This window comes from Ruditapes philippinarum, unplaced genomic scaffold, assembly GCF_026571515.1.
Source record: "Ruditapes philippinarum isolate M1 unplaced genomic scaffold, ASM2657151v2 ctg3633_1_1_1_1, whole genome shotgun sequence".
NCBI classification, from domain to species: domain Eukaryota; kingdom Metazoa; phylum Mollusca; class Bivalvia; order Venerida; family Veneridae; genus Ruditapes; species Ruditapes philippinarum.
Window position 1 is genome coordinate 170655 of NW_026856291.1, and position 20770 is coordinate 191424.

A 20770-nucleotide genomic window follows, 5' to 3' on the forward strand; every position below is an offset into this window, starting at 1 on the left:
TCCAAAAAAGTTACGGACACTACATCAAAAGGCTAAATGAACTGCTGAAAAATTGGTAACTCTTTAACTGGATAGTAAATACATTTAAAAGTTCAGTAAGTTCAGGATTTTCTGTTGAAATGTTGCATCATACATTGTTCCTGGAAATAACAAAAACAAATGATGCAATATATTTTGTCAGACGAAATGTTGCATCATACAGTCTGCAGGAGATTTTGACTAACATTTTCAATACAACACTGTGCTAATATATACCAGCATGAAAACAAACAATTTCTTATTTTAACATGCCCCGTACAAGAATTCAACCTTTGGAAATGGGGACAAGAAAAAAGAATGCCCTGCTTTTGATCAAGGTAGGTTTGACAATTGCACTTTTATTGCTGTATGAAACAGAGTAGTGTCCGTAACCTATTTTGTTGTACATTTATTGTTATTTTCCTCCACTGTGCATAAAATATATCAAGCCATCTTTTTTTTAATAATAATATTTTGCCCAAGATATACTAACCAAACAAAAGGATGTCATATTATATAAAATGTCAAAAGCTGTATTCAGTAATAAACATTTTAGTATCCTGGCAACAGATATGTAGCTTTAAAAATAAAAAAAATGATCAAAAGTTATTCTATCTTTTTATATGTATGCAATGAATAATATTGCATTGTTATGTTTCAACTGAAATCCTTCCTGATTTTTTTTATTTAAATAGCATTTTTTCTACAGTTGAGCAAAATGGTTACGGACACTACATATAATATGTTCCATTAAATACCATACTCCTGTTCATCATTATATGACTTTGCTTCTGCATATCATGCAAAAAAGTTACTTACTCATTTGCAATAAAGCTAGTAATCTTTTTTTGTTGTTTTATAACATTTCCATTGAAAAATAGATTAATTAAAAACAAATAGGTTATACAGGTAAACAGTAGAGGTCCCTGATAAAAGGCTTAATCAGGAGCCCTTTTGTCTGGTCATACAAATATACACTATCTAGAAAAAATATTAGATAAATCCCCCTTTAATACTGTCCATGAGAATGCAACTAGTAATAATTAAATTTATTTGCAGATACTCAAAGATCTACTTGTGAAAAAAGGCACAAGCACAGACAAGAAGAGAGAAGACTTTTTTACAGCTAGGACTAATGGTCCTCTGACCTGATATTTTTCATGTATGATTACATGTCTTCATTTTCCGTGCCGTTAATTAAAAGAACCCTTAATTATATAAAGTCACTTATTTCTGATGTAATTAGATACACGCATTTAATTTTACTTCATTGTCCTTACTTTGTCAAGATAAACTTGAAACATAATATGTTTTCTAATGTAATTATTCATTGAACTCTTATTTTTTTGTCTTTGTAAAAATGATAAAAGTTTTCTAAAGTATGTGTTTGCAAACACTCAATGCTGCTCATAGAATAAATCCGATAGAAATAAACAGTGCTGTCAAACATCAGCTGTTGCTGCATATTAACTAATTATGCGATTAGTGTTTTGCACATTTAATAACAAATCGTAATGTTTGAATAGTATTATCCATCAAACATGTAGTTGCTTGTAGTTGCTTGTTTGATAGAATATATCTTTTAACATCACCTAGTTTTCTTGACGGCAATAAGACGTTTCTTAGGGAGTTTTCATCTGTTAATGGAAGGTATCCAAGCAACTGATTGCTAAATTTACAAGCTTTGTATATAAAGTTCGCAGTTCTTAAATCTATTGTTGATCGCCATTTAAAAGATGTTTCTGTAGAGTTCTTTCTTATAACACAGAATCTGCATGTATCCTTATCTGATTGCGTCTTCAGAAGTATATACTTTATTATTGCGTTTGTGAAGCGTAAATTCGCAAACTGAAATATATCTTTAGCTGTTTTTATTGGATTGTTAGCAAGATCTTCATAACTTACAACATATATTTTGTTTGGATATTGCTTTGAAATTACTTTGGAATATGCCAGATCATTTTTCAGGTTTTCACAAAAATTCACGACAGAATGCATTTGCACTGTTGGTTTCGTTTTGGTCATTATTGAATTAAATATTCCTCTAGGGTCTCTTACAAGATGAATAATCTTTATATTTGGAAACAAATGCAAAAGTTGCAAAACTAGTTTCATCCTCATACGTATAAATTTAAAGATTTGTATTGTTGAATTCTGACAGTATTTTTCTTCTTCATACAGACATGACAGGTTTGAAGTATCAATTTTATTGCTCGACAACCTTTTCCCACAACAACCATGTACATTTGGCGTTGATTGTTCATCACTTAATTGAGGTATGCATATGGAACTTAAACTACAATTAACCCACAAATTAAACGCATAAATAGCCTTCTGTTCTGTTTCGGATTGCGAATATTGCATCCTAAAATAGAATTAATACATTGGTGGGGACTTGTTTGATTATTTCTTTTTTTCTTTTGATCTAAATATGATACTCATTATCGCATGATTTCTTTTGTATTAAAATTGATATTTGTACAAAAAGGGTATCCGTATAAATTTAATTTTATCACAATTATTCATAGTGATATTAGTTTTACGAATTTCAAAAGTCTAGAGGAATGGAATGCCAAATATTCTGTTAAAACATTAGAAAAAACAAGAAACTTACCGTCTCGTGTTGATATTGTTTTGTTAAAGAAATATCCATTCTTCGATCTTTTTTTAATTAAATCAATTTAATAAATGCTGGTTTGTTAGAAACTAAAAATAAGAACATACCAAGGACTGTCACTTGAAAGTGAATATTTGCCAACCTGTTTTTGATGTAAGTATTTAACAGCTCGGAAAGGTTCATAAAGGTAGAACGTTGACATGGTTTCCTGAAGTATTGAGCCTAGAAATGTCGATCCAGATCTGCCGTATGCTATAATTATTATTATTTTCTTACACCTTGCGTTATATAAATTTTCTTTTGTTTTATAGTGACGCAAATCTATATTGTATTTAACATCAGCCAGACTGTCTGAAACATATCAAATTATCATACATCATAAATATAAAGCAATATTAATTACATTTATGTGTTTAATAAATTCCCTATCCTGATAACCAGATATAATAAAAAAAAGTATGACAAAATTATATTTCTTTAAATTTTTAAAAATAAAATAAAATTCAAACTCGCCAGTTCATCATATTCCATCTAATGTGGATTGCAATGGTTTTGTTATCCTAATTCATAGCCCAATTCAAAAGTAATGTAAAATAGTTTTGCAGAAACAGCAATTGATCCTAATACCATTTTAAGCATGTAAAATAACTACATAATGAATGTAGCCCACACATTCAAGTTCAATGCTTAAATTTAGGCACATATCTGGTTATAAATTAGATTATATGACTGGTTGTGTTTTCATTTCATAATGTTATCTTTAATCATTTGATTACAAATAGGCTTCATATCAAAAATTAAAATAACTATTTAAATACAAAAGAAAATAAGTCATTCTTTTATACTCACTATTTTGCTTAATCCATGTATATATAGCATTTATGATCAACATAAAGAATAGAATCACAAATCCTTTTTTAAATGACTTTTCAAGCATATTATCGTCTTCCCTTTAAAAAAGAATGGCAAAACGATGTTATCTTTTTATGGACTGTTTGACATAAAAACACTCAAAATCAATATACAACCTGTTTTGAATCAAACTTCTTCATTTTATCTGATATGCTGATTCATTGTTTTATATTTTATAATTGTAATATAAAATTGTAGATAACAAAAACGTGACAAACAATATACTTAAAATTTTGTTCTTATAAATTTACCAAAGTAACTCTGATATAAAGTGCTATTTCCAGTTCCATTCATTTCATCAATGCTTATTAAAGTGTATTGATATCAAATAACAGAGGCGTGTTCTTCAATTTCTTTTCTCCGTGTGATTTAGATTTTAAAAATTGCATAAACTAAAGGATGACTTTTAACACATTATATGATAAGATAATAACATCACTTAGGTGAAGACATCCGCCTGAATACTGTATTTCGTATAACATCAAATACATTCAACGTAAAATAAATCACACGGAGAAAAGAAATTGAAGAACACGCCTCTGTTATTTGATATCAATACACTTTAATAAGCTGATATGGCGGGCGAGTCCTTTTCCTCATATATAAAATGTAAACAATCAGCGAATTAGAAGTTGACCGTACAAACTTCACGATGTTACCAAACTCCTCGAACCTAGGGTTAGGGTTATCGCAATTAAAACGTCAAAATCGAATTTTGCTCGATTCATAGCCAAATGCGAGTTAAAAATGTTTAAATGCCTAATTAGTTTTGGGTCATTTTGAATCAAAAATATTATTATGAACGAAAAAATGTCACCAATTAACCTGAAATCTAATATAGCCATATCACCCAAATTATTGTACCTTACCCTCTCATCAAATAGCGGCGGGCCTTAAGAGAGAAGGGTCCTCGATGGCCGAGCGGTAAAAGTCGCCGGCCACTTATTGCCTAATCGCCGTGGATTAATATCCCGCAAGGGACCTTAGGTTATCTCATATGAGGAAGCAATCTATCTGGCTAACTTGAGCACATGTCTTAAAAGTCAGAATAATATGTCATTAGCAAAGGTTCGGAAATCTGAAGTGGATGGAATAAGACTAACTTATTGTCCTTTGTGAACTTAGAAATTCTTATTTAGATTTTAAAAAACAAGTTTTCCATCCTCAACCACTAAACCTATTTTCTATTCACGCATTCGTCACTTATTGAGGATGGATTTTTACTAAATTATGGTCCTTTGTTCTGTTTAATGTTTTGGTGTAAGTTTTAAATGAACAATAGCCGCTAAAGATATTGCTTTGACTTCACATGTTTTTGTTGTAGAAATTAATCATTTTATTTAGAACATATTCTAGTGGAAATTGACGGAACTTTTGCACGTTATAATAAACTTTAAATTCTGGTTAAAATTTAAATCATCCCCGTAACCTCCACAGGAATTTGATTTGAAATACACACATTGGGTTAAGGGTAAAATAATTTGTCAACTATCAAGGCCCGTAACTCTAGGTTGGGTATTGTCTAAAGCTTAGTCCTTTAAAATAAAAAAAAATAAAAAAGCAACAAACAAACGCCTTTGACATTTTATTTTAACACATGTGTTACGGTATAGGAAATAGAGCAATTTACGAACCATTCGCAATTTTGGTTGCGTACTTGTTACTTAAAATAGAATATCATATGATACCTGTTACTTTATAGTCATGTGACATTTTTCTATGTTCTGTAATCGGCCATTTTGAAAGTTTGTTTTGGTGTGAATATGATGAATATTTATGTTGATAAAAGTGATTAAAATGGATAATTATTATGATGATAATTTGATAATTTACGCGCTTGTTTTTAATCAGTCTTCAAGATAAGGATATTTGATCTTCACTTATTGTACATGTTAGACTGACGACTACAATGGTAATAGTGATGATTATAATGATGATTATAATGGTGAGAAAGATAAAATTATTTTTATAAAGGAAAATGTTCTTCATTGTTTTATATCCATTACAATTCTAATAATAAACAATACAAATATATGCGGTGTACAAGCATTGCTACTAAAGATAAATGTCTTTGTTTTTGGTGCGAAATAAATAAAAAGCCATAAGCTTACCCTACCGTTTATTCCTCGTCACCTATTCTAAACTCCTAAACTCCAGTGCTAGGGGGCGTGAGGGATGTTGCACTTATTCATTATCCCTCATGTACAGACTCAATCAAACCGAGTCTGCAATTCTTATGTTATTTTGTTGTGATTAATGCTTCCGAGGGATCACTTTGTTTCCAGAATTTTCCTAAATTTACCTAAGCTTACAGTAGCTTAGTTTTGCTATTATACAACGTTGCTTACCTTACCCAAGCTTAAATATAATGTGTTACCTGATACTTGAACAAGAAAGTGCATTTTGTTTATTATGAACTAAAAAAACTTGATTATTAGGCTGAATGATTTGACCTATACAAATCTTTTTATTAGTCTAAATTTATGTATGCATCATATTGACATTACAATTTTTATTGGTCGTTTATACCATTGCCAATAAAATACTCCTTGACAAAATTTGTCATTATGTATAAGTTGACAATTTGGATCACATGTTCATTAAAATTGAAATTTTCGGTTCCCATGGCCATAAATGTCTCTGGTATTTAGGACACACATGTTACAGCCTTCCTTCGAATAAACATTTCTAGGTTGAGTTATAGAATATCACAGGGTCATGTTGAATTAAGGTCCAATTTCATTTTATTACATGTTGGTGCAAATGACGGGACTGGTTCACTTTTTATCTTCTTTCAATGATATAATTTCTTATGTTCGTCAATATTCTTCTGGTAGTATTATTGTTTCTGCTATTATCCCTAGGCCCATTTATTTGATGTTACAGGCAACAGGGTAAAAGTTCTCAATAAAAGATTTACTATGCTATGTAAGAATAGGCATGTTTTATCTATTCGGACATTCAAGCCCTTTCTTAGGTGTGGTATTCCTCGCCGGAAATACTTTGCAATTAAGGAGGGAGGTAAACACTTGAATCTGCAGGGTACCAGGCGATTTTTAGAAATACCGTTTCACATTTGAAACAAATGGGATTGGAGGTGCTTTACATTATGTTGAAAACAGTTTAATTTAAAGATTATATTACAATAGGTGAGAGTCCGTATTTAAAAGCCTCTTCTTGTCGTGTGTTTTCATAAACTTAAGATTTTGTATGTTGATGTTCTTGTTTTTGGGACATGTTATTTTCCAGGATAGACTTTACCTTGAAAATGTTTTTTTACGAAATTAAGCTTATTTGGATGAGTTCTTTGAAAAAAAGTACTAGATAAATTAAAATAAGATGAAAACTTAAATTGGGTGATACAAAACATGAATTTGATTTAGACAACCAATGATTAAGTTAAACTTAAATGAAAAAATTGAAAAAGAATGAAATAGTATTAGTCCACTGGTAAAAGAGATTTTTACCTGCAATTGAAAAAGGAGCTATTAAGTCAGTATTGCCTCCGTTATTTACCACAACATAGTACTATTTATTTGAAGACACCACGTGAATAATTGGGAAGGAAAGGTAAAAATAAACAATCTGTAGTACTGTCTAAAGCATGCAAAGAAAGTGGTTTAGATATGGTTGATATTAATAATTATATAAATTGTTTAACGAAAAAGTGTTTTCAATGGTGTGTTAGTAATAAAAGCAGTAAATATTGTTGAACTTATTGTTTAATACTGGTAAAGTTTTAAACGCAGAAAATATGTTTTATAAATTGATTTTGATTTTCAGTAAAATGCTGTCTGTATTCACGTTTCAAAGGCTTATGAACACATATCCGGATGTTTCGAAATTTAAAATTTCATCATTTTTATGTTTAATGTTCTGTTTTCTATTTAATTCGGCGTTACCTTCACTTTCCACTATCGTCCATGAACAGGCTCAATCGAACCGAGCCTGCAATATTTTCAATTTTGTTGTTTGGACTATCTTTATGGATTCTTTTTTCCCTAAATTATATGGTTTATGTAAATTCTTTCTTGTAAAAGAACTTTGTTGAAAAACAAAGAAATGGCAGATGTAGCGATTTTCTTCTTCCAAAAGACATTATATGTTAGTTATTTACATGCAATAGAATTTTAACAGCATTGTCATTTCTCTCAAATAATCATACTATTTCTTTGTCGTTATATTTAATATATTGGTTTAAGATTAAGGTATTTGTGTCGTTCTTAAAACGAAAAATTTGCAATGATATTTTTTACATTTTTCATTATCCGAAAATATTTCAAATTTATTACATCTATGATTTAAAAAATTACAAAATGTATAAGTCCTGGACATTTTAAGATGTACAATTCAATTAACAACAAAACAGGTATGTCAGTGCTGGAACATTTAATATCACACCATGAAGGTTCATTAGGACAATTTTTTAACTTTAATTCAAGATATATGTATGTCAGCTAATGTATTTTTTGTTGATATATACGATGAAAATTTGATGTTATCACTTATTATTGCATTAAAAGAATCAGATCGTGTATTTCTTACATAACTGTCATTATAATTATTTGAAAATGAAAGTTTATTCTATAAGAAGTTGTTTTTTTGTTTGTTGTTTTATTTTGTATGATGAAAACTGGGATTCAAGTTGAGTTTTAACAGTGAAAAGGAAATTGATATAAATAGTCTCTAATGTAACACTTATTATGGGTGTCAGCAAAAGCAAAACAATTATATATGGACATATTTAATCATTAATTTAACATGTATTTTCAATAGCAAAAAAAGTGCCGGAGATATAAGCGTGTCGTAATCATTACTTCATAAAAACAGAAACCCTAAAGAACGCACAAAACGATTATTTCAACATTTTGCAGGCTCCATTTGATTGAGTATGTATATTGACGGTAATGGTAAGAGTAAGCCCCAAGGTATAGAGCTTATTAATTGTTTGTTTGAGATATCGTTATCTTCAATCAAAATATAATAAATCATGAATGTAAATATATTCAAAACTTTATTATCATTCGAATATCATTAGATGGTGAATGTTGACCATCAAAAGCTCTGGGTGACATCTGCGGTTGTTTCAAAATTCAAAATGTTACCAGTTCATGTTTAATGATGAATCCCGCTATAGCCGGTGCCAAAAACCTGGACGGTAACTTGCACTTTCCAGTACTGTCCATGAACAGGGTCAATCAAACCAAACCTGTAAAATTTTTAATTTTGTCGTTTTGGGCATTCGTTAGGGATTCTTTTTTCTCTATTTAATATTCAGATTCTGAGAACTAGTGCTGAACAGTCGTGAAATACAAGTAGGTTATCTTGTCACTCTACAAGTAAAGAAAAAAAATCAATTATCACCTTTGCATTTTTATACCTGGTATATGTATCACCTATCACCGACACATTAGGATCCATCAATGATATTTTGTAAGACAGCTTATCTCTTTACAACCTATTAGATTGTTATTTTTTTAAAACAATTCTTATCATTAAGATAATATTTTGGGAACTGCATTAAAAAAGCCTATAACTTAAACAAATAGCAAGTACATATATGTAGCCCTATTATAAATAATAATCTTAGAATTATATTTAAGGTAAATTCCTTTTTTCTGAAACTTAATTATCTGTACCTTTACAAATCAATGTTATAGGACCAATATCTAATGCAAATGTACCACTAAGCAGTTTAAATGGTAAAAACGTAGGTAAAAACAGCGATTTATGGTGTAGCTATAAACAATTACACAATATACATTAATAAAAAAATACAAAATACACACTTGAAAATGCACACTAGCACATCCTCAATTGATTGATTATTGATTATCTTCTTTCTGTATCTTTATGAATCATATAATGTTTATTTGAGAATTTGCAACTTCTTTACTAACAATATCTTTTGTAATAAGGGAAACAAAAATCAAAACAAAACAACAACAACAAAAATAACAACCGTGATTATTTCAACAACGAAGTTCAACAAGACATGACTCAGTGCTTGAATACATTCACTGTTTTTATTAAATTGTTAATATATTTTATAAGGGATAAAACTTTTAAAAAATGTTTATTCTTATGAAACAAAAATACATGTACATTTTTGTAGGTATAAAGGAATACATAATGCGTTATGTAAATGTGCAGTAATGTAACCTTGAATATAGTGTTTTTTATAACATTCGACAACTTTTTATCGGATTTCATTTTACATCTGTTTGTTGTTGTTATTGCATTTGTCTTCATTGTTTTTACTCCTTTGTTTTTGTTAAGGTCATTGTAAGAACGTAACAAACCATACAAATCTTATGGTAGGGACACACATTTTCTTTGTTTAAAATCCAATTTTAAGTTTGAAATGTCATTTCCATTTTCAACGTTGTTTTCGATTACGAATGTGAGCTAACTTTCATAAGTCTAGTACCAAGGAAGTGATAATAAGGAACACCTGGCGCCCTGTAATATTGTAAGTCAACTGCGGGTTTTAGTATACGGTTGCCTTTATCACAGTAGATTGCATATATGACCTGTTGTTCAGAATTAGTTAAATTTTGTGACAAAAAGTATCGAAACCCTCGTTGATACAGTTTTGAAAAAACGATTATACGACTTCGCTCTCCATATAATAGCCCGGCCGCTACAATGCTCTTTTTCTTTTTAAAAATTGTGTTTGGATCTAATAAAAGCGCTTGAGTAAGATTAGAAACAATTTGGTCAGCCGCTATTTTAGTTTCATTAAATAATGGCGGTTTAGATAAATAAAACATTTTTAAAGCTGTTTTACTTGAATAATATCCAACATCTAACCACATAAAATATTTTGATTTGAATGTGTTTTCTGTCGTTGCATTCAAAAGAAAGTCGAATTTGGCATGGGTTACACATGTATACATAGGATTAGTTGTATGCGGATAGTATTTTGGGTATGAATGTAGCAGAAAAATTTCTTGAATTTGCTTTATATATTGGAATGACCTTATCGACATTGAATCAATAAGGAACACTTTTGTAACAGACAGGAGGTCTCGACGTAATTCAAGCATATGACTTTTAAATGAATTTGAATTTGTGTATACTATTAATGCATTTAACAAGAATTTAAACGCTTTGGCTCTTTGAAAATAAAATGTTGTCGACCTTTTCCGATGAAGATATCCTTTTGAAAAAGGACCTATATCTATATAAGCTGTAACTACTGTCGCATTTTCGGGAATAGGTTGCCAAGCTGATGTCTTATCACTTGCTTTCTGTAAATAATATAGGAATATATCTTCATATATATACATGTATATCTCAAACGTGCTTAAATACCAGCTTATAAAAATGATACAGATATTCGTCCGTTATTATCTAAGTTGATTACAACATTTTTAATCAGTTGTTGCATAGAATATATCGATTGCCATCAATATCCTTATTAAAGATGTATTGTATCAAATTTGTCAATGTTTCGCCCATAACAGTACAATTATGTAATAACTGTTCACATGAAATATAACCATTAAAGGTGTTTCTATCTTGGGTACAAAAGCTTTTGCATCATTATTCATCTGTTATATAAAAGGTTATATTTATTTATAATTGAACTTACCCTGTCCTCTATATTTTTGAGTTTTGCAAACAAATATAAATATATTACACTAAGACATGTTACAACATATATCAATGAAACGCTTCTTAAATAATCCTTTTTGTAAATAAACAATTTCATCTTATTTTTACGAATGTATATTAAAGAGTATTATTTATTTACCAAATATACCGGTCAACAGGCAAATACAACGTAACTAAAAGACTATATGTCACTAAAAATTATTATCCGTAATTAAACCGACGAAATTATTATTTTAAAATTCATGTAAATTACCACAAAGAGCATACATCTTTTTTAAGACTTAAAGAAGAATCAATATATTGGCGTTAATATTTTCTACGACAGTAATGTAAATCAATTGCCTTAAAAGATTTCATATGTTCCCTGACAATATTAAGTTTTATGTCTGGTACTTAGCTAATTCTGCTGCCATCAGATGTCCCTTTAATATCTTTGTCTACCACCTGTATCGGTAATTTGGAACGAGCAGTCAATACAACAGACTGGCCAATCTGAAGTGTATTAAAAACTGTTTGCAAACACGAACAGGGGAATTTGAATCTTCATTTGAAAAATCTATTTGTAGGAAAATATCCTACAGGAAGTCAGTTTTTCCTTCCTCTTCTTTTCTCACATTTATTGGTATTACTTATGATAAAATACCTTTGTCAAGTAACACACCCTAACTGCCAGTAGGACTGCAGCATTTTTTCTATCCTCTTCACTCAGTTGCTTTGAACATCTAGGGTTAAAACCTACAACTTACAACACAGGCTGGTCTTAATTTCTTTTTCTTAAAAACGTACCTTATGTATTTACATAGCTTAGCCCTTTATTACGCCGTTTGTTTTCTTAACTTTCCAATATTATTCATCCCTTAGACGTTTACGCCCCATTTCCATTAGTTTTACATATTCACAACTACATGCCGGACATAATTATTATATTTGCATTTTCTATTCAATGAACTGTCCTGTCGCTGGTGTAGATGTTGTGACAGAAACTCTGTTCTGTCTACCACCCCTAACAACCTTATGATATTTCTTTGAAAGAAAGCTTAAATGCATGTTTACTTCTATATCACTAAAATTGTTCTGATCTATTTCATAATCTATACTGTCACTTCTTCTTCCGTCACCAACACTATCAATTAAAATGGATAGAAGAAATCAAAGTTTTATTAATCTCAGTATCTAAATAAATTACATCAGCATCACAACCACCATTAAAACTCTCAATAAGTTATTCACCATGCGACTGACATCTGTCAACCAAATATCATCACCCAGCACTATATATACCTTAACCCTAAAGGCATCATCATTGCAATTTACATTCGAAATAACAAATTCATCATCTGACTCACAGTTTACTACCATTATCTCTTCTAGCACTGTATTTAACTCAACTCTATCTATTGATATTGAATAAGTTGTATAAGAGGATAAGTCTGGACAAATTATTTAATATATCATTAAACGACAATAATTCTGACAAAAACCAATGAACCAAAAAATGCTGAAGAAAGCACAGCTAAACTTGATATTTCTTAGGTACTTTCCTATTCAAGGGCAACATCACCAGCACCGTAAATATAAAGCATATACACTTAAAGCATAAGCTGTTATAATGATGATATTTATTCATTCAATTGATATCTTTCAGCAATGAACACAAGAGAACCATCAGCTCAAACTAAGCAACAAGAAAGGAACGTACAGAGAGCCAAAAGTCTTCTTAACAACCAAAAGAAATTTTCTGTGAAATGGTTGACTTTCATTGCAATATTGTTCTGTCTGATGACCGAGAACATCTATTTACGAAAATTTAGTATCTAGTATTTAGCTTCTCGTATCCAGATGAAATGAATAACTTCAAGCAGGTTTTTTTATGAATATGACCAAATACTTACTTGGAAATATTACCAAACGGTTAAAAAAGTATGAAACAGTTACTGTACAAACACAAGTGACAATAAGCAAAAAGTTATAATTTACATATCAGGTCACATTATAAAAGATTTACACAGGAAGTGTGCAATGTCTGAAACAGTCAATAAACCGAAGCTTAATCTTGTTTGGGTTTTAGCACTGAAAAATCAAGTTAGGTAACAAAAATGTATGCAACAATGCATACAAATATGAACAAAGGTTGACTGGGATTGACAAAATATTAACAGGATATTTTTTCGTTTGGGTGAAATATGGAATATATTTTCACGAAACATGATAAAATGCCACATAGTTTCACGAGCCGGGACGGCGAGTGAAAATATGTGGTATTTTATCATGTTGAGTGAAAATATAATACCATATTTCACGAAAAACGAAAAAATACCCTTTTAATTTAATTTCATTATCGAAGAAAAATGGTAACAAGCCCCATTGCTTGCTACGCAACTGCAATTGTACAGCGCGCAGTAATATAATATTGCGTCTTGTTTTGAACGCGATGTTTGGCGCTTCTTTGTGACGTCATGTAAACAACTCTTTAAAGTCTGTACAGCGTTAATAACTGAACTAAAGATATTGGTGTCCGAATTTATTTTCTTAGTTAGACCATTTTCTATCATTCTAGACAGTTTTCAAAACAAAATTCAACAAAAAAGTGTTTTGTATTTATCAGATTTTTCAAACAAAATGGCGAAAGAAGTCCCTTAAAATAAATATGAGTTTTGACTCCGCCTACTTTCATATTTATATTTCATATTTATTTTAAACAAATATGAAATATATTTGACTGATATAGCACCATATTTCATGGGTAAAATTAAATAAAATTGATGTATTATAATAAGGTTCATTTAATGGGAAGTAAATATAAAATGGTGAGAAGCAAAGCCTCAGCCAGCAGTCTTTAGACACAAATATATCAAAAGAATTACTGTTGGAGGATGTTATGGTGTACTTTAACATAGAAAAGATGTGCCTGACAAAGGAGACCATGGATAAAGACAAGGAGTATGTTGTGAGTGGCTAACTTGAGGAATTTTTTTATTTATTTGTGGCAATGGTAAAACTTTGACGAAATAAACTTCAAAGTGTATGTAAAAGTAAAAAATCGGGCAATAGTTTTTGCACTGCCCTAAAGAAAAAGTGTTCAAAGACCAAGAAATGAAAGATTCTCAGAAGAACAGTCCCCATTGCTCTGTCATGTATGATGTGCTTGTCAATATGTAAAACAACTGACTTTTTAAGAGTAAAACTTAGTTCACTAGTATTTTATAGATTTTTTTCAGAGCAATTTTTTGATAAGGGGTAAGAGAAAACTCATAAAACATTTTATTAAATTTAATTATCAAATACTAGAATTATAATGTAACAAGTACATAACACAAAATAACATACGCATAACATCTGCAAACAGAATTCTTTATCTTATTTCATTAAATAAGTGAAGCTCAACAAGTATGCACTGATAAATTAGGTAAGTTTAAATTTGTAAGACAAGTTTAGGATCGGCCCCAGATTTTAGCCTGGTTAAATTTTACATGATTTTCTTTGGATGAAATTAGATGTAAGTTAAATAAATCAAGCAAAGACACATCACAATTATTTTCAATATTTAATACAAATGAACTTTCTTGAATGTCTTGCTGATTTAAGAACCTTTCCTTTTTAGGACATATACATTGCATATAACAGACTTGGCCTATGGACTTGGCATCGCCAGTCAAAGTATGACAGAAGGATATTTCCAGCATGTGCAGTCACTGTTTTAAGTTCTGCTTTCCCATCTGAACAGTACTCGGATTGAAGTATGCAAGGAACTTATCAAAATTGTCTCTTGTACATTCATATCTGAAATCTGGACTTATGTGCTAGAACGGCATCCACTTTCAAAATTCGGCATGCTACACTGAACACTGGAGGAGGAACAATAACATATTCACCTTCTTGAGCCTTCTTGTGTGTTGTGTACTTTTTACGAAGATTTATCAGTTCTTCATTCAGTGTTTGAATACAATCTGGAATAGACAAAAAAAAACAATTAAAAAATTGTTTGTAATTATTTGTTCTTTAACATTGGAACAAAAAAAAGTAGTTAATAAGTGTGACATTGTCACAAAATATGTCCATCACAAAAGATTAGGTGGAGAAGTTGGCATTAAGACAGGCAAGCCAGTTGGTCATTAATCATTTTTGAAATTTTATCTCTTTGAAACTTTGTGCTAAGTTAAATTTATATTATTCAATGCATTTAGAAGCTTTGCTCCGAACAGACACATTTCAAAGCGATCTAAGTATGACCTTTAACCAAGAGACATGGGTTATGTGCAGGGCACCACGTCTCAAGGCGGTGAACAATTCTATAGAGTGACATTGAAATTTGTCCATGCAGGCTGGGTATTATGTAGATACTAACTATCTCTATTGACCGTAACCTTGCAAATATTAACCTTAATTACATGTTTCACAGCGGTAGTCACGATAAAGACAATTCGTGTTACAATCCCTCATTAAATGATGACTAAATGGCCCAAGTACACATTTTCATATTTCTATCTGAACTTTGACCGCTGGGACCTAAATTTTACACGCAGCACTTTGCCTCACAATAGTAAACATTTGTGCCAAGTGACATCAAAATCCCTTCATGCATGTAGAAGTTCATACAGCTTCTCATAGTTTCTCAAATTTCCATGACGTTTAATAAAAAATCCCTCCATGAATGTAGAATCAAGATAGTATTTCCTCTAAAAAGCAAAATTAAGTGTTACTGTTTTCTTTCCCTGAAACTTATATATAATTTGTTTAAAAGTAACTTTTAACAAACCACTTTACCATAATCACTTGTTTCCATTACAGGCCTTTCAACATGCTTCCCTCCTTTGTATTTAGGATAAGACACATTGGAACGTTTTATTCCTTCCCTTGTAATTGCTTGTGCTCTCCCTGCATTAGAGCAAGTGTGTAATACTGACAGGTTTATCCTAAAAGAAAATAAAACATGTGATGATAATGATGAATTTACCTATAGGCTGGCGTAAACAAATGATGATGTACATTAAATTGCGAAATATGCCATTAAAAAATAAAACCCATTAACATATATTGTGTAAATTTGCAAATTTACACATATAAAAGTTATGCGAAAATTTCAGCAAAGCTCTTCTACTTACACTATAGTCCTAGTTTGAAAATAAAAAGAAGCAGTGCTTGATGTAAATGTGCATTTATAATATAAAATAAAATTATGAGGTAACATTTATTTTAGGACTTCATCAAGTTGCATTTTAAATTTGATGGAAAGGCTGCTTACATGTGTTCTTTTCATACAATTATAAAAGTTTTGTCCCAGCTGAACATTTTTGGCATCACTGCTATTATACAGGTCTGCTACATAGCAACAGCATAGTTTTAATATGGAAATATGCTTCTGTATATTTTTTTGGCGGGAAGGGAGCGCAGCAAGTCTAGAAGGGGTTTTACTTTAACACACCTACTTAATTGTAGAAAAGGCCTGTGTTTCAAGGTCAGAACCTTAAACATTTAAGAATCTTTCACATGTTACAGTTTTACTTCATAATCAGTGTAAAATGACTTGATGAAATTAATGTTATTCTGGGGTAGGTTAAACAAAGTCCTGACTCACTGATGATAATTCTCTATCTGCAGCATAGTATCAACTGCATTTGTCAACAATAGATACTTGGTTCAGTGTATTAACTGTATGCACACTGTCAAGATTGATTTTTTATTATTATATTTATCGTTTTATTTTATGTTTGTTTCAGCAGCACGAATCTGATTAAATTTGTTTTTAAATCAGTTTTAAGATATTCAGCTGAACTTTAATTTGCACTTTATTTCATGTTGATACATCTATTTAAACTCAAGTTATATGTATTTAAGTGCGTCAAAAGAAACACACATTTGTTTTATTTTACTGCGACGTCGATTATATTGTGACGTCTCGCCAATTGTTTTCTATCAGGTTCGTGTCGTTGCTATATACATTGAGAGAATAAAGAAACCTGAGGTTAATTAGTAGAACATCAGAAAAAAATTAGTTCCCGAATAAGGACTTTCTATTATTGTCTAAGACATTTCAGCTGAAGGAGTGAAGCAAGCCTACAGAGTGGAAGCAATTCAAAAAGCGCAGCAAGTCTCAAAGCGCAGCAAGTCCAGAGGCGCAGCAAGTCTAAAAGCGCAGAAAGTCTAGAAGTGCAGCATTCCAGGAACGCAGCAATTAAGCATATAAAGTTTAGTATAAAGTCCAAACGTACAGCAAGTCTTGAAGGGAAGCAAGTTCAAGAGCATTAATCACAACAAAATTACATAAGAATTGCAGACTCGGTTTGATAGAGTCTGTACATGAGAGATAATGAATAAGTGCAACATCCCTTACGCCCCCTAGCACTGGCTTGAGCGGTACTCAATTCTCAACACTTAAAGGTGCTGGCATCAATGATCCCGAAGGACCAGAAAATATAACAACACTGAAGTGAAGTACGTGGCAACTTTTTACAGCTGCCACACGGGTGGCAACTTTTTACAGCTGCCACACGGCACTTGACACCTGCTGTTGTGAAGTACAAAATTCTGGAAACAAAGTGATCCCTCGTAAGTCTTAAATTCGAGTTGAGTAGTTAGAATTGTTAATTTCAATCCATGATGGTTTAAGTTTGGATTTAAGAATGTCAAGTTGTTATCTGCAGCTTTGCTTTATGTCAAATACTTTAGGAAATGCTGAATGGGGATCCAGGACACCGAATATAATTAAGTCTATTGCTACAATTTACATTTATTGTTATCTTATCATTAATTTGGAGCCTTTACATGCTTTAAGTACTGCAAATTTAACAAAAGTATATCCTTTCACAAAAGAACCAAACAAAGTTAAATATTCTGAAGTTTATAAAACATATTATAAATTCAATTAACATATATCTAACAGATGTGTATAGAGAAAAATCAGTTCAATGAAGTCCAAACAAGTTTAACGTTATTTTCAAATATATCAAATTAACATGTTTGTGTTGAAAATATAATAATATTTGTTTGTGTTGATGCTTGGAAAGGAGAAATTTTAATTGAAAGTAAAATCGGCTCAGGTATCTCATCCAAAGGGTTTTTAAGCGGAGCAGGAATCTTTGACTCTATAACATAATTGTTTTTATCTTCTGTCTGTTGCAAGTGCCGGAAAAAAAGCCTAAGAGACTGCAGACAAGACAGCCCTTATAAGAGGAATTTAAAAGATTGGGAAGTCCTAGATTTAGCCGCAAATAAAAAATGATTTTGTTTTTTAAAAAACAAAGCAAACCATGTTTTGGTAAAGTTCCGAACCGTATTCAACCCTACGAAAATTTATGAAAATGTTAATAAATTTATAAAACATGAATATACATAATATATATTTTAGATTAAAACAGTATTGTAAAAGATAACCAGATACACTTTTAATATCTTTTTTTTTGGGGGGGGGAATGATATTATACAACAAAAAATGGTTAGCACTTTAAAATTAACGATATAAAATCAACACATGAATTTATCTATTTAGATGAATCTGTTATTGCAGGAAGTAGGGACGATCAAGCTTTATACAAGAAGGGGTTTGCAATTTAAAAAGTGCTACTTCCGGGAGGTAATAAGGCAAAAGCTAAAATTCCATTAAATAATTATTCATTTTTCAGGCTTTGGAAGCTAATATGACTGCGAGGATCCCGTAGAATATATTAATAACCTATAAATGTAAAGTGTTTTGGATCAACAGCTATTCAAGGTCAGATTGGAGGTTTTCTTTGGAATTTGACCTTTAAGTGGATTGACAAGTACCGGTGTTAGTAAAATCATTGAAAATGGTATCGTTCTATTTTAGTAACAAAGAAAGATAAACAACAAAACCTTGAACCATTTCTTTTAAGATTTTTAATACATACAAAAATAAAATTTCAATATCATTGGTCACAATAGAAATTAATACAATAAATAATCAACCACAACATATTTCTCAACAAAAACATTTAAATAAAATCCACGTGACAAAATGAACCAATAAAAAAATGGATTAATGGCCGCCACTTTGTTCAATGATCAATCTTCGTGTTTTATTTCATTCTTTACCCTAACCCTAACTCTCACCCTAACCCTAACCCTAGGGCCTCTCTCTGCCATTAAAGCTTGAAAGTCGCAATATGTCCTTAACAGTGTCGGTGCGACATAAAACCAATGAAGTGTAAACCAGTTTTATTCTTTCAAGTAATGGCGACCTAAACCAAGTCTAGTTGTGCATATCATCTGCATTTTCCGGTTCAACCATTTTTGTCAGAGCTATGGCCCTTTAATGATTTTATTTTTAAAAAATTTCAAGTTTTATTCTTTTATTTAGCAAATACTCGTATACGGTGATTATATATAAAGAAAATGAAGCCAATGTAGACATACAAACCTGACACAAGCGTTCAGAAATGTCTTTTCTCTACAGTTACTGGCATAAGTGAATGATTTATCTAACACATTCAAGACAAAACATAGTTAATTACAATGTGCAGTTAAACCATTCACAATGGACACACGTTTAAAGAATGTTGTCTGTGTTGTACTTGTAGTGATCTCTTTCATAGTTTTAAACAGTATTATACATGTATTTCTTATTTTAATCATTTGGAAAATTTTGAATAAAAGAGTTTAGAATATATTCTTCAAATATATTTAAATAATGACATTAAGTTACGTTCAATTTTTAAATATAATTATACATGCACGAAGTAAAATCTATAGGATGAGAAACTTAATCTGATAATGATTTATTTCAGAAATAAACCCAAGCATATATACTAACAGAAGTGCTAAGTATTCCGATTGTTTATATATTTTTTCCCTACAAATATCTAATTGTCATTTGTAACTTTATATAAACAGATAATAGTGTATTTTAAGATTTTATCTAGCGCTATACCTTTTGATGATAGAAATAAATAAATAAATAAGTAAATAAATAAATAATAATGATGATGATGATGATGATGATGATGATGATGATGATGATGATGATAACAATAACAGATAATAAAAAAAACTGACAATTTATATGGAAATTGTAACAAGTGAAATTCGCAAAAGATTGATGATTTGTTGTTTTATACGTATGCTCGGTTCATATATAAAGTTAATGATAATTTGTCTATGTGTACACAATACAATTGTAAATTTTACTTAAATATATACACATATGAATTCGGAGTACTAAGTTTACAAAAATCGGTGTGCTAATTCTAAGTTTACAACTGATCCTCTATGTACATACCTTTAGAAAAAAATATATTTCCAAATGGACACATATTACAATGTCATTTATATGTCTGCAAGATATATTTACAAGATACTATAAAAGATAAATACATTCATAATATTAAATACATGAAAAATGCATTAAAGTATTAAATACATTTTAAAATATGAACGTGGTTGGATACATTTTTTGGATATTAAGACGGTTTATATCTTAACGCAATGACTATTTTAACCTGATAGCTTGTACTTTAATTCATGGTATGTAGTGTCTAAAATGTAGTGTAGACTTGAAAGTTTAGCATAAAACTAAAACATTAGAAACTGGCTGTAAAATTTACTGATTCTATCGCAGATAACGATGTATAGTAATTATAGATTTTTCTT

The 20770-nt window shown here is 30.5% G+C and overlaps 2 protein-coding genes across 2 annotated transcripts; both read right to left on the bottom strand.

Annotated features, from left to right (window-relative positions):
- Positions 1 to 1500: 1500 nt before the first annotated feature.
- LOC132746100 (carbohydrate sulfotransferase 1-like) lies at positions 1501 to 3846 on the bottom strand. The gene is made up of 3 exons (XM_060735171.1): positions 3485 to 3846; positions 2743 to 2986; positions 1501 to 2383 (listed from the first exon to the last, which is right to left on the bottom strand). Exons 1-3 carry the CDS (start codon positions 3570 to 3572, stop codon positions 1501 to 1503), a joined length of 1215 nt encoding a protein of 404 aa, XP_060591154.1. The 5' UTR covers positions 3573 to 3846.
- A 4010-nt stretch (positions 3847 to 7856) lies between these two features.
- LOC132746099 (uncharacterized) lies at positions 7857 to 12455 on the bottom strand. Its single transcript, XM_060735170.1, has 2 exons — positions 11145 to 12455; positions 7857 to 10800 (listed from the first exon to the last, which is right to left on the bottom strand). Exons 1-2 carry the CDS (start codon positions 11262 to 11264, stop codon positions 9943 to 9945), a joined length of 978 nt encoding a protein of 325 aa, XP_060591153.1. The 5' UTR covers positions 11265 to 12455; the 3' UTR covers positions 7857 to 9942.
- Positions 12456 to 20770: the final 8315 nt, after the last annotated feature.